The sequence below is a fragment of the Bremia lactucae genome, linkage group LG3 (assembly GCF_004359215.1).
Source record: "Bremia lactucae strain SF5 linkage group LG3, whole genome shotgun sequence".
NCBI lineage: Eukaryota > Oomycota > Peronosporomycetes > Peronosporales > Peronosporaceae > Bremia > Bremia lactucae.
The window spans coordinates 4,908,885-4,920,843 of record NC_090612.1 but is presented as its reverse complement, the minus strand read 5'-3'; the positions used below and the strand labels follow the sequence as shown (position 1 = coordinate 4,920,843).

At 45.0% G+C, this 11,959-nt stretch overlaps 3 protein-coding genes across 3 annotated transcripts; 2 read left to right on the top strand and 1 right to left on the bottom strand.

The window, feature by feature from the left end:
• Positions 1-1,006: 1,006 nt before the first annotated feature.
• Positions 1,007-1,795, top strand: CCR75_003446 (uncharacterized protein; the record flags this gene model as incomplete). The annotated part of the gene is made up of 3 exons (XM_067961540.1): positions 1,007-1,097; positions 1,163-1,688; positions 1,759-1,795. 3 exons carry the CDS (start codon positions 1,007-1,009, stop codon positions 1,793-1,795), a joined length of 654 nt encoding a protein of 217 aa, XP_067817392.1.
• Positions 1,796-2,007: 212 nt separating this feature from the next.
• CCR75_003447 (uncharacterized protein) lies at positions 2,008-3,202 on the bottom strand (the record flags this gene model as incomplete). Its single annotated transcript, XM_067961541.1, has 7 exons — positions 2,008-2,316; positions 2,377-2,438; positions 2,463-2,508; positions 2,537-2,668; positions 2,739-2,896; positions 2,953-3,031; positions 3,092-3,202. The coding sequence occupies 7 exons, from the start codon at positions 3,200-3,202 to the stop codon at positions 2,008-2,010; spliced, it is 897 nt and encodes a 298-aa protein (XP_067817393.1).
• Positions 3,203-3,500: 298 nt separating this feature from the next.
• CCR75_003448 (uncharacterized protein) lies at positions 3,501-5,953 on the top strand (the record flags this gene model as incomplete). Its single annotated transcript, XM_067961542.1, has 4 exons — positions 3,501-4,433; positions 4,497-5,110; positions 5,191-5,698; positions 5,760-5,953. The coding sequence occupies 3 exons, from the start codon at positions 3,501-3,503 to the stop codon at positions 5,480-5,482; spliced, it is 1,839 nt and encodes a 612-aa protein (XP_067817492.1). The 3' UTR covers positions 5,483-5,698; positions 5,760-5,953.
• Positions 5,954-11,959: the final 6,006 nt, after the last annotated feature.

Sequence of the window (11,959 nt, the reverse complement as noted above, 5' to 3'; positions counted from 1 at the left end):
GACCACTCCATCCAATGACAGTCAGAGTGATCGTCGTTTAAGGGAGGGGTGATGTAACGGTGTGTATCGTTACATGAAATTAACACTTAAAGGTTGCTAATTAATATGTTATCTAAATGGTAGATAGTATTTGGAGGATATTACTTTATATAGTAATGTTTAGAATTCTCATCCATAAATAGGTATGGACCATTATATCTATTTATTCCGCAGACTAATCAGCTGTAGATGTAAACAAAAGAGAGAGACAGATAAGATAAGATAAGAATTCAATTGCATGTTTAGTACTAGTTTATAATTAAGTTAGCATTTACAAGATAGATAGAAGAGACACTTAATTATATTAATACATTTTTCATTTTACCCTCTTTAAGCTAGTTACCTTAAAGAGAAGTCTTCCTCTGCACGTACTAGTGTACGTGAAATAACGTAAGGCACCACTCGCAACTGAAGCAGTGCGAAGTGGACTTGTATTGAAGCAGTACAAGTCGTTGTGCCCCGTTACATTAAGTGCCTTTCTAAGGCTTGCGCATTGATCTGTAAGAGATAGAAGCCTTTTTAAGGTATATCCTCTTGAGCACTAGTTGCCGCTTGGTTCTACGAACCCCTAAATCCCTTGAACTAGGATTCCTTAAGCTTTAATAGCTTGTATGACTCCATGAGTTCAATAGAATTAAGTGACTCTCTGAGTCTGAAAGTCTTCCTCTGACTTTAAGAGCGAGGTAGCTCCGCTACAGGTATCATCAGACCATCTCGTTCCTACACGCTACAAAATAAAGTGGACGCTCGCGCAATTGTAATTTTTCATCATTCGAAAGCTCAATTTTATTGGAGTTATTCGACATAATTTTTAATTGAGGCAATAAAAAAAATTCACGAGATCATTTTGTGTACAAACGGACACTGTTAACTGCAAAGGTTGATGGATCTTGCGACACGTCATAAGCAAACAGTCACTGAAGCGAGGAAGTTGTGGTGGCCGTGCAATAGTTCCACGTTATCTGCAATGAACCTGTTCCGCTTGGTTGGCGATCTCGCGCATCTAGCCAGCTTTTTGGTGCTGCTACTTAAAATGCTGGCTTCACGCTCCGCAAATGGTTTGCTCAAACTTCTTTTTTCTACCCTCTGTGCTAACTATTGCCGTTCATGTCTTCTGCGCTAGGCATCTCGCTTAAGTCTCAGGAGCTTTTCTTCTTAGTGTTCGTGACACGTTATGTGGACCTTCTCTTCCACTATGTCAGCCTGTACAATACTCTTATGAAGCTACTCTTCCTGGTTTTCTCGGGCGCCTTAGTTTACGTCATTCGCTTCAAGGAGCCCTTCCGCGGTACATACGACAAGTCCCATGATGCATTTCTGCACTTTAAGTTTGCTGTCCTTCCCTGCGCTGTACTTGCTTTGGTCTTTAATGAGAAATTTGAAGTCCTAGAAATTTTGTGGACCTTTTCAATTTATCTAGAGGCCGTCGCTATCATCCCACAATTAATTTTGCTTCAGCGTCACGGAGAGGTTGAGAACCTCACAAGTAATTACGTAGTCCTCCTTGGTGCCTACAGAGGATGCTATGTGATTAATTGGATTTACCGCGCCGCCACTGAGACGTCTTATCATTTCATCTGGCTCATGTTCATCGCCGGGATGGTACAGTCGGCGCTCTACGTTGATTTCTTCTACTACTATGCCAGCAGGTACGGAATACCATAACGGTTCTTGGTCTCGGTTGTGTTTATTCAACATCTATGTATTGTGCTCTTTTAGCAAATACTACGGCAAAAAGATGACGCTACCCTCATAATTTTTGATTGCTGCTTTGGCGAGACGAAGGAATGCTCGACGGAATACGAGCCATCAGATGACACATAAACGCGCAATTTCGAGTAGATTGAGATTTTATTTCTTGTAGCTGATGGAGCGCTTCCATTTTACCAATTATGAATTATGACTCAGACATGATGCTGATTTTAAACCTTAAATTCCTTTTTACAAACTTTTGAGGTAAATGCTTCACTAGTCATCAAGAAAGCTGAAGTCGCAATGCTTGTAAACGTGATCTGCCGCCAGATCAATTCGCTCAACGTCTTCGCGTCGGATTTTGGCCGTGAATTGAGCAAGTTGAGCCGTGATTGTGTAGCTGTCTGCCTTTTTAGGCGATACATAGATGCACGGAATATTGCCCGCGTCAAGCCGCTTTGCAAGCCCAGCACTTGAGGGTTTCCATCCTGTGAGAATTAAGCCAGACTTAAGGTTCTTGCCTTGAGAAGTGAATGTTTCCTGATTGCCAATGATGGCGTCGATCACGTCGCTGCGATCGCTATGCTTTAAATGTAATGTAAGAAGAGTTACATTAACAGACAATTCTGAAAATAAATAAATCACCGTGATAACGAGCTGATCTGGAATTGCTTTGAAGTAATTCGTACTGTCCGCAGGAGCCAGCGCTAGTCATGTGCTACTAAAATGACCTAGACTGGCGTCGTTGCCTTCCCAATGAGAAGAATAAATCGTGAGCTTTTCCAAAATTGCATGTTGTGCACACCATACCCGCGACGAGGCCTGAATTCAGTAGCTTAGCGTAATCTGCAATCGTTGGACTCGAAAGGTCCTGTCGATTAGGAATGCAGCCTACAAGCGGGATGTCCCAGCGCTTAAGTGCTCGCGAGTAGTAGTCCTGCGTAGGAGCGTATAAACAAATATTCATCAGGCCTAACCTGAAAAGTTACAACACCAACGAGATGAACCTGAATCATGTCCATCTTTTTCGGATTGGCCTTATTTAAGACCACGCCTCGTAGTCGCACATTTATCTGCTTCAGCATCTCTCGGTTCAATGCCAGCTGGTCAAAAGACGATCCGAGCCCTCCCAAAGCCACGCACACAGCATCAATTTTAAGCTCCGCTACGAGAAGAAAATCAGCTAAGCTAAGCACCAATTTTAGTGTCTGTCATAACTACCTGCTACTTGAGCATTGCTCAGCTCACAAATTGAGCCGACACCCGTGTGCCCCGTTCCTTCGCAGATAAGAAAATCGCTCTGTTCAATTAAATTTTTGTGTGCGGCTCATATGGAGTTCATCAGCTGCTGTGAAGTGACTTTCCCGTCAATAAAATCACGCGTAAAGCCGTCCGGAAAGATGACAGGCGACATGTCCTTGTACGGCTGGACGAGTTTAAAGTGATCTTTAAATAGAAATGCGTCCTTCATCCGTCAAACTTCATTAGTAACCCTAAAGGAAGTGTTGTCAGTACCTTGTCCACGCGCAAGTCGCCGGCAACTGATACATGCTGCTGACCTACAGGTTTGCAATAAGCCACCTGCTTGCTCGTGTCAAAGAATTTGGCTTGTAGTGTTTTATAATCCCTAGGCTCAGTATAGTCTTGCCCACGTGCTGGCCGGTCGAAAGGATGAGAAGATGCTTAGTCATGTTATGCGGCATAGGATTGGCGTTTCGAGTTGAAACGGCAATCTATAATTTAGCTTTAGCCTATTTTTTATATGCTAAATGAAGCAATTTCGTTGCCTCGTATGCGCCATCGATATGGCATCGTGGACTCTGCTAGAACGGGAGTTGCATGTTAATACTTGTCTGGACGCGTTGGAGGGATACAAGCGTTATGTCTGCCCCACTTGCGGTCAGGATCTTTCTCAAAGTGACGAATTACAGCGGAGCGAACATGCGAACCGCTGTATTGATAGGGCAGAGGCGGTGGATAGCGATGCTGGTAGCGAGACGGAGTGTGTATTCGTTAAAGATATTACAAAGGACGAAGAGGTGAAGATGGGGCTGGATTTGCTACCAACACAAATTGCGGAGGAGGCGCAGACGCAGGGGCATGCAGGCTTGACATGCGAGAGCGAGTATCGCAGTGAGTGCAAAATTTGCGGAATCGACATGCAAGAAATTGATTTGATGTGTCGAGTACGCCATGTAAAAAGTTGCGGCCAGAAGTTTGGTGTCCGATCAGAATTCATGGGTAGAGTGGAGCAAACCGAGACTGCTGCACCTAAAACGAAGAAGCAAAGGGAGTTACCAAAACTAAATCTAAATGCCTTCGGCATTATAACGAAACCATCACTACAAAACGCAAAGGCCCCCGTTGCAGAATTTGGTATGCTTGTAACGCCGCAGTTGCAATTTGTAAGACTCATCAAACTGATTGTTGTTGCTTCTGAGACAGCAAATTCGAATGTTTTTGACGTGCTCATGCGGAGCTCCAAGTCTGCGGCAATCCTTAACGCTCGGAAGCGACCTGTGCCCTTAAAATTTACTCGTAAAGCAGTTCAACGGCGAAGGCTTTCATATCCCGACTGTAAGTGCATTCAGGGGACGAATCCGCCATTTATTGTAGACGGATTTAAGTACGCTTGCAAAGAAAATTCGAGCATTTATTTTTTGACTCACTTCCACTCAGATCATTATGGTGGTATAACAAAGGTGAGAAATGCCGCAGATGCTTTCTGGTGCCTTTTGAAATAATTTTTTACTATTTTCTTTTAGGAGTTTAACTGCGGTATTATCTACTGTAGCGAAATAACAGCAAAGCTTGTAGTTCTACAGCTTGGCGTTCAAAGTAAATACGTCTTTCCAGTAGGAATGAACTCGACTGTGCTTGTTGCGGATGTGCAAGTATCATTCATGGACGCCAATCATTGCCCTGGCTCAGTGATTATTTTGTTTCGCCTAAAGAATGGCAAGACGTATCTGCACACTGGAGATTTCCGATTTCACAAGACAATGCTGGAACGTCGTGCCCTTCAAACCTACATTCCAACCGGACACGAAAATATCGATAACAGCTGCAAAATAGTGGGTCTCAAGCGTCTGGATGGAGTGTATCTCGATACAACTTACTGCAATCCTAAATATACTTTTCCATCCCAGAGGGTTGCTATCGACCACGCTATTGAGCTTGTAGGCAAACATTTAAAGCAGGATGGGATACTTTTTCTTTTTGGGTCATACACGATTGGGAAGGAACGACTTTATCTGGAGATTGCTCGCAAAATCCAGCAGAAAGTGTGCGTGTCGAGGACGAAGCAAAAAATTATTGAGTCATTTGGCTGGCCTGCAGAAACAATGCAGCTTTTGACGACGGAACCCGCAGCGACTAAGTGCGATATTATATGTCGTATTCTTTATCTTATTTGCATTTGCTTACATCCTTTTGATTTAATCCTGTGCGCTGTGGCAGTTTTCATGTTGTTGGTATGCAGGATCTTCAAATGGATAGTCTTAAACTCTTACTCGCGAAACATCGGTTACGTTTCCAGCGTATTGTGGCATTTCGCCCCACTGGTTGGACCTATGGCAGCAAGAACTCGCGATCAATATCTACTTGTTGCACAGACCCGTCTGGCAAAATCCGAGTTTACGGCATCCCGTACAGCGAGCACTCGAGTTTCGCGGAGCTTTGCGATTTCGTCCAAGTCGTAAACCCCGCTACTATAATCCCTACTGTATATCAAATATTTCTTGTCATGTAACATCTGTCATCAGATCCAACTGAAATCTGTTTCGATAATGTCAGGTCAATTGCAGCAGCAAGCGGAAGGCTACAAACCAAGTCAATATTTTACGCCAGGCTGCATTTCACAACATACCGAGGCTATTTATGCAGCAGCAAATGCATGTTAAACAACAGCAGCAAGAATAATAAGTATCAACAAATTTATTATAAGCTTAACATTCTAACACGACTGGTATTGAGTATAGTTTCATACAAGCCTACTTGGATGACCTAACATTGGTTGATGTATTCAGGTAACTTTTGAACTGGAATCTGACTGTAGCCTCAAATCTTCTAGTGGACATCACTAAGGCGATTACAAAAAGTTTTCTCTGACGATTCTCACATAAATAACCATTTCATATTGTAACGTGGAGTGCCGATACATAAGTGTTATTTCCTATGAGAGGTAATAAATAAAGAAGTACAAAACTATTATCATTATTAATTTTGACTTAAATAGTTTTAATATTTTCAAATTGGGTAATATTGATGCAATAAGACAGCAGCTGTAATGGGCATACATCGGTTGGAGAACCGTTGTTGTGGTACATTTACTTTATGGGTAAAATCCCCTTTTATCTAATTTTAAAATAGTTAGTTACATAAATCCCATTTATTATGGGTAATAAATGTGGTCGCCTGCCATAGCGCTACGCGCCAAGTTTGATTTTAAGTCTGCTCGCGTTAGCACGCCTGTTTACCGAACAAGCTCTTCGAGCACATGGGTTCCGTCTAATAGAGCGGAACCTATGGATTTGAGCCTCGTTGAGGAAGGAGAAGAGGCTCTTCAAGCTGTGGAACAGCATAAGATCATTCGTAGATGTTATATGTGCGGAAGCACGAAACATTTACGCCCTGCCTGCCCTCTTCGAAATTCGCGTAAAGTCGAAAGAGCTCCAACTGCGACCTATACCAGAGATCTGGTACGGTGCGGGAAAACGTCGATACCCAGTAGGTGCGGGGCGCCCTTCTGGGGAAGACCTAGGCTCTGCTGAACCTCAAGGAGGTGAAAATAAACATAACCTAGCCCCGATTAGCTCGGTGCTCAATGGCACGGGGCGAGAGTACAAGCCTGGCTTGCTAGTCGCTCAAGCGACTGTAAAGGGCTTTGATAAGCCGTGGTCAATTTTAATTGACTCAGGAGCGTCTTGCAATTATGCTCGACGCCTTTCCCTTCAAGGAAGTCAACAATACGTTCAGGCGCTTAGAGCACATGAAGGTGATAAAATCACTGTTCGCTTAGCGACTGGGACTCGTGTCACTGTTCCTAAAGTTCCATTGCACTTAGATATAAAGTTTCTGGACTTTGACTGTATGGAACGCTGTCTCGTCCTTGATTTGGATTCGAGATATGATCCCATCCTTGGTATGGTCTGGTTAGAACACCATGAGCCATGGATCGATTGGAGGTCTAAGACCTTAGGCGCCACGCGCAATGTTCCTAGCAAAGTTTTGGAGAGTCATGAACCCGACTTTGCTAGGCAACAAAAGCGCTATTGGCGCGGATCATTGAATGATTCTGTCAGTGTTTAAGACATTGGCATGTCTGAGTTAATAAACTCTAATGTTAAAAACATTAATTATGAGCGCGACTCAGCAGAAATAAGTGGAACGGCACGTACTCCGTCGAGTGACACTCGTTATAATAACGATTCACTAAATGCTGAAAGCATTGTTGGCCTAAGGCTGAATCATCAAGGGTGCAATATCCCTGAGATACGTGGAATGGCACCTCTAAGTCCACCGAGTATGGTCGGCCGAGGTGGCATCATACTGAGTGTCAGTAGTGACATTGTTGGCGGTTCGCCAGGACCTCAAGGGTAAAATATCCCTGAGACACGTGGAGTGGCACGTCTAAGTTCACCGAGTGTGGTCGGCCGAGGTGGCACCATACTGAGTGTCAATAGTGACACTATTGGCAGTTCGCCAGGGCATTTTAAGTCAAACCCTCCTCCCTACGTGAAGCGACACGTAAACGTTCGCTGAATAAGGAAGTTGAGTTACCTAACTCCTTGTCGGATGACAAATTAGACACCATGTCTTGTATAGAACCTATACAGACTGGAAAACCCGGGGACGTGAATGTCCCGGCCTCTAAGAGGCGTATTGTTTCCACTCCAAGACAGGGTGGACACGAAGCGTGTATACCCTCACAAAGTGATACGAGTGAGCAAGTACATACACTTTTAAATGGCGTAACCGGTAACATTGAGGAGGAAGTTAGCCTTGCGGCAATCCCCTCGTTACATGCTCTCTTAGAGCTATACGAAATGTCTATTGATGAGTGCTGTCGAGCCTTAAAAGCTGGTGACTTATCTGAAATGGTGGTCATTCGACCTATGGTTGGGGTAAACTCATCGTCTCTTCTCGACGAGGCTGTCCTGTATAACACAAAAGCTGCACTTAGTGCGCGAAGTGGGTCTTCGATATTTTAAGATCCTACGGATCCCTTTTATTCCTTAATTAAGGAATTCCAAGATGTGGTACGTAATAACCCACCATCTGTTTTACCTCCGGATAAAGGTGTTCGTCATGAAATTGACTTAGTTTCGTGAACCAAATATTGTGTCACAAGACAATGGCCTATACCAAGGGAGCAGTGTGACGTCATTGACGATTCTTCCGTGCTAAGCACGAGGCTCGAATGGTACGAGAGAGCAAATCTCCTCATTCGACACCGACATTTTGTGTCAAAAAGCCAAATGGTAAATGGTGCATTGGACATGCTTATAATAAGCTTAATGCTGCCACTATACCAGCACAAACCCCCATTCCTAGAAAGGATGTTCTGCAGAACAATATGGCGGGATGTACAATGTACAGTGCATTGGACTTAGTCGATGGTTACTACCAATTGCTCATGCGAGCTAGTGATATCCCGCTTACAGCGGTTAGCACCCCAAGCGGCATGTTATGGGAGTGGCTGATTATGCCACAAGGGCTTTCCAACGCCCCGGCAACTTTAATCGTCTAGTGACGCAACTGTTTCGCCCTCATCGAGGTTATGCACAGACTTATTTCGATGACATTTTTGTCTATAGTCATGCGGAGCAGGGTCGGTCGGATACGGACAACCATTTAGACCATTTGCGAGCAGTGCTCGAGTGCATGCGCACAAACAAATTGTATGCCAATGCATCCAAATGCATTTTTGGCGCAGACGAAATTCCTTTTGTAGGATGCTTCATTGGAAAGCGAGGCCTTAAAGCGGATCCCGCTAAGATAAAAGCCATAGTAGATTGGCCGGTTCCTAAAAACCAAAAGGATTTGCGTAAGTGGCTGGGTCTCGCCAATTATTTACACAAAAATAGCGAAAATTACGCTGATATGGCTAGGCCATTATCTAATCTCCTTAAAAAGGATACAGAATGGTGCTGGACTAGCACCGAAAATAATGCTTTTCGAGCAGTTAAGGATAGTCTTATCCATGCCCCGATTCTGGCACTGCCAAACCCAAATTGGCCTTTCAGTGTCGTCTGTGACGCATCAGATTTTGCCATTGGCAGTGCTCTGTTACAAACAGATGTTGATGGGCATGAACGTGTTATTGCGTTCAAAGTCTAGACAGCTTAAAGCTGCGGAAAAGAACTACCCAGTTCATGACAAAGAGTTACTTGCTATGAAGTATGCTCTCGTCAAATTCAGAGTTCATCTGCTCGGCTCTAAGCCGTTTGTGCTTTATATTATCACGCGTCGTTACGCACGGCAATTAAGTCGCCCCATATCTCACAGAGAATGGCCCGATGGCTATCCTTTTTTGCGGAATACAACTTCGACGTGAAGTAAAACCCCGGCAAGCAAAATGCTTTGGCCGATGCGTTATCGAGCAGGTCAGATTATGAGGTATTTCATTTCATGACTATCTCGTCACCTATTCCTGAATTAATCCGTTCGGCTTACGCCAAGGATGAACAGTGCCTAGCTCTGCTACGAGCCTTAAAGAACTTGGATTCGGGTATTAAATTACCGGCACGTTTGCGTGCAAGGTTACATCGATTTTCTATCAATAACAACCTGTTGCTTTATTGGACAGACATCGCGGACCCTCCGCGTGTCGTTGTTCCTCATAATGAGGATTTAAAGTACCGGATCTTCTATGAGGCACACGATACTGTCCTTAGTGGTCATCTCGGTAGAGAAAAGACCTACGGCTCTATCAGCCCGAGTTATTGGTGGCCCAAACTTTATAAATGGGTCAGCACATATGCTCGCACATGCGAAACGTGCCAACGGGTCAAACCCTCGGCACATGCTGCTGCGCCACTGGCGAGTCTTCCCGTCCCCATAGGATGCTGGGAGTCCATTATTATGGATTTTGTTTTTGGGCTGCCCAAAGATTCAGCCGGCAACTCCGGTAAAGTGGTCTTTGTTGACCGTTTAAGCAAAATGGCTCACTTAGCGGCCGTGCCGTATTCCATTGACGGAGAGGGTACAGCTAAGCTGTTTATCGATCGCGTGCTTCGACAACATGGTTTGCCAGTGGCAATTGTCTCTGATCGGGATCCCCGTTTCACGGGTAAATTCTGGAAATCAATTTTCCGAGTGCTTGGCACCAGATTGGATATGTCCACTGCGGACCATCCGCAGACTGATGGTCAAACCGAACGTGTCAATCGCGTCATTAAAGACGTTTTACGCAGCGTTTTGTGTCAGACACCAAAGCGCTGGAGCTCAATGCTCCCAGTAGTGGAATTAGCGTTAAATAACGCTGTTCATGCCTCTACCGGCTATACTCCGTTTTATATAAGCGGTCTTACCCACCCGCGTGTTCCGTTAACGATACAAATGCGTGGTTCAGAGCTTGGTGAGGGAGAATTGGCCGATAGACTTGCTGAAATCAGCCCTGTTACCGTTCGGAAACAAACAAGCGAGTTTCTTGCGACGCGATTTAGTGTCTTAAGACATGTAAGGGATCCGATGGCTGATAGCCAAGACAAACAAAAAGAACAAGCGGATGCCAAAGGCAGAAGCTGTATTAATTCTTATATGGTCGGAGACCGAGTGTTACTAAACGCTAAAAAAACCTACCTACCAACTTGGTTTCCGGGGTCTTCAAGACCAAATTGCGCCCGCGCTTTATTGGACCATTTACGGTCGTGGCCAAGAAGGGCCTATCTTATACGCTTAACCTTCCCAGCAAGCTGCGTACACACCCAGTGTTTTACGTTGGCTTGCTTAAGCCATATCGGGACCCTTCCCACGTGGACTTGGAGGCGCTTGCGCCGAGACAGGCGGTCGTGCCGCAGATTGCTGCATCCTCACCAGGATATCGAGCTGGCCCTCTAAACGAGGCTGCTGACGCTCCAGCGTCGAAAGACGGTCCCGAACCGCCTCAAAAGAGCTCTCAACCCGAACAAGGACCTCACGAAGAAGTTGCACCTCGTGCCGCAGAGCATCAAATGCTTCCGCCGAAATTTCGGCCCCCTCCCGCGCTGCTTGATGCGCGGGGGAACCTTCAGTTTCATGTGGAGAAACTTTCAAAGCGACGTCGTCGTAAGGGCTAATACCAGTATCTGGTGAAGTGGCTAGGGTACCCCTCTTCTGAAAACTCTTGGGAGTTCAAGGTACCTCTTCGGCAAGATTGCCCGTAGCCCCACGGGCTTGATCACGTAAACGCGTCAGAAACTGGCTTCGCGTCATTACCTTCGGCGTAAGGTATTGCTCATGAAGAGCGTCGCGAGCAGCGATCTCCTCCGGCGTCGTCGCCGGGTCACCAGAGATCCAGATGGCCAAGCTATGACCCGCTATCTCTTTGAGACGCTCGTCCGCACTAAGCGGAATGAATTTATATTCACTATGAGCCTCAGCTTTTGCTATTTGGCAGCTCGACGACGAGCCTTTTCCTCTATGAGGATTATCGGCTCTTGCTCTTCATCGAGCGGTTTCGTAATAAGGTTGGACTCAGGGTCCCGTGTCCTGCTCAATGCAGTTAAGACACCAGCGGCACCACGTTCTGGGAACGGATTCGGGGCTCGCCAACGTTCGTCCGGAGGAGAAAGCGTAAGCGAACGCCGCTCTTTTCCTCCACCTCTGATTAAGAGTGACTTTCAAAGTCCACCATTCCCTCATTGTCGATGAAGGTGCTTAGAGTCTGTGACTCACGCTTGATTGTCATTAGACAAAGGAATGGAAAGCACAACCAAACGGTTAGCTGTTTAGATTCCAACCTCAAAGAGGAAATGAAGCGAATGTTGTCACTCGGTGTCAACAGTCTGATGGGGGAGGGTGTAATGGGGCACACATTGGTTGGAGAACCGTTGTTATGGTACATTTACTTTATGGGTAAAATATCCTTTTATCTAATTTTAAAATAGTTAGTTTCTTAGATCCCATTTATTATGGGTAACAAATGTGGTCGCCACCAGATATTAATCTGGCGGCCAAAATCTATTTTAATTACCTAGTATAAGATTTTTAGATTTTAATAATTAAATAAAGTGCAGTTCCCCTT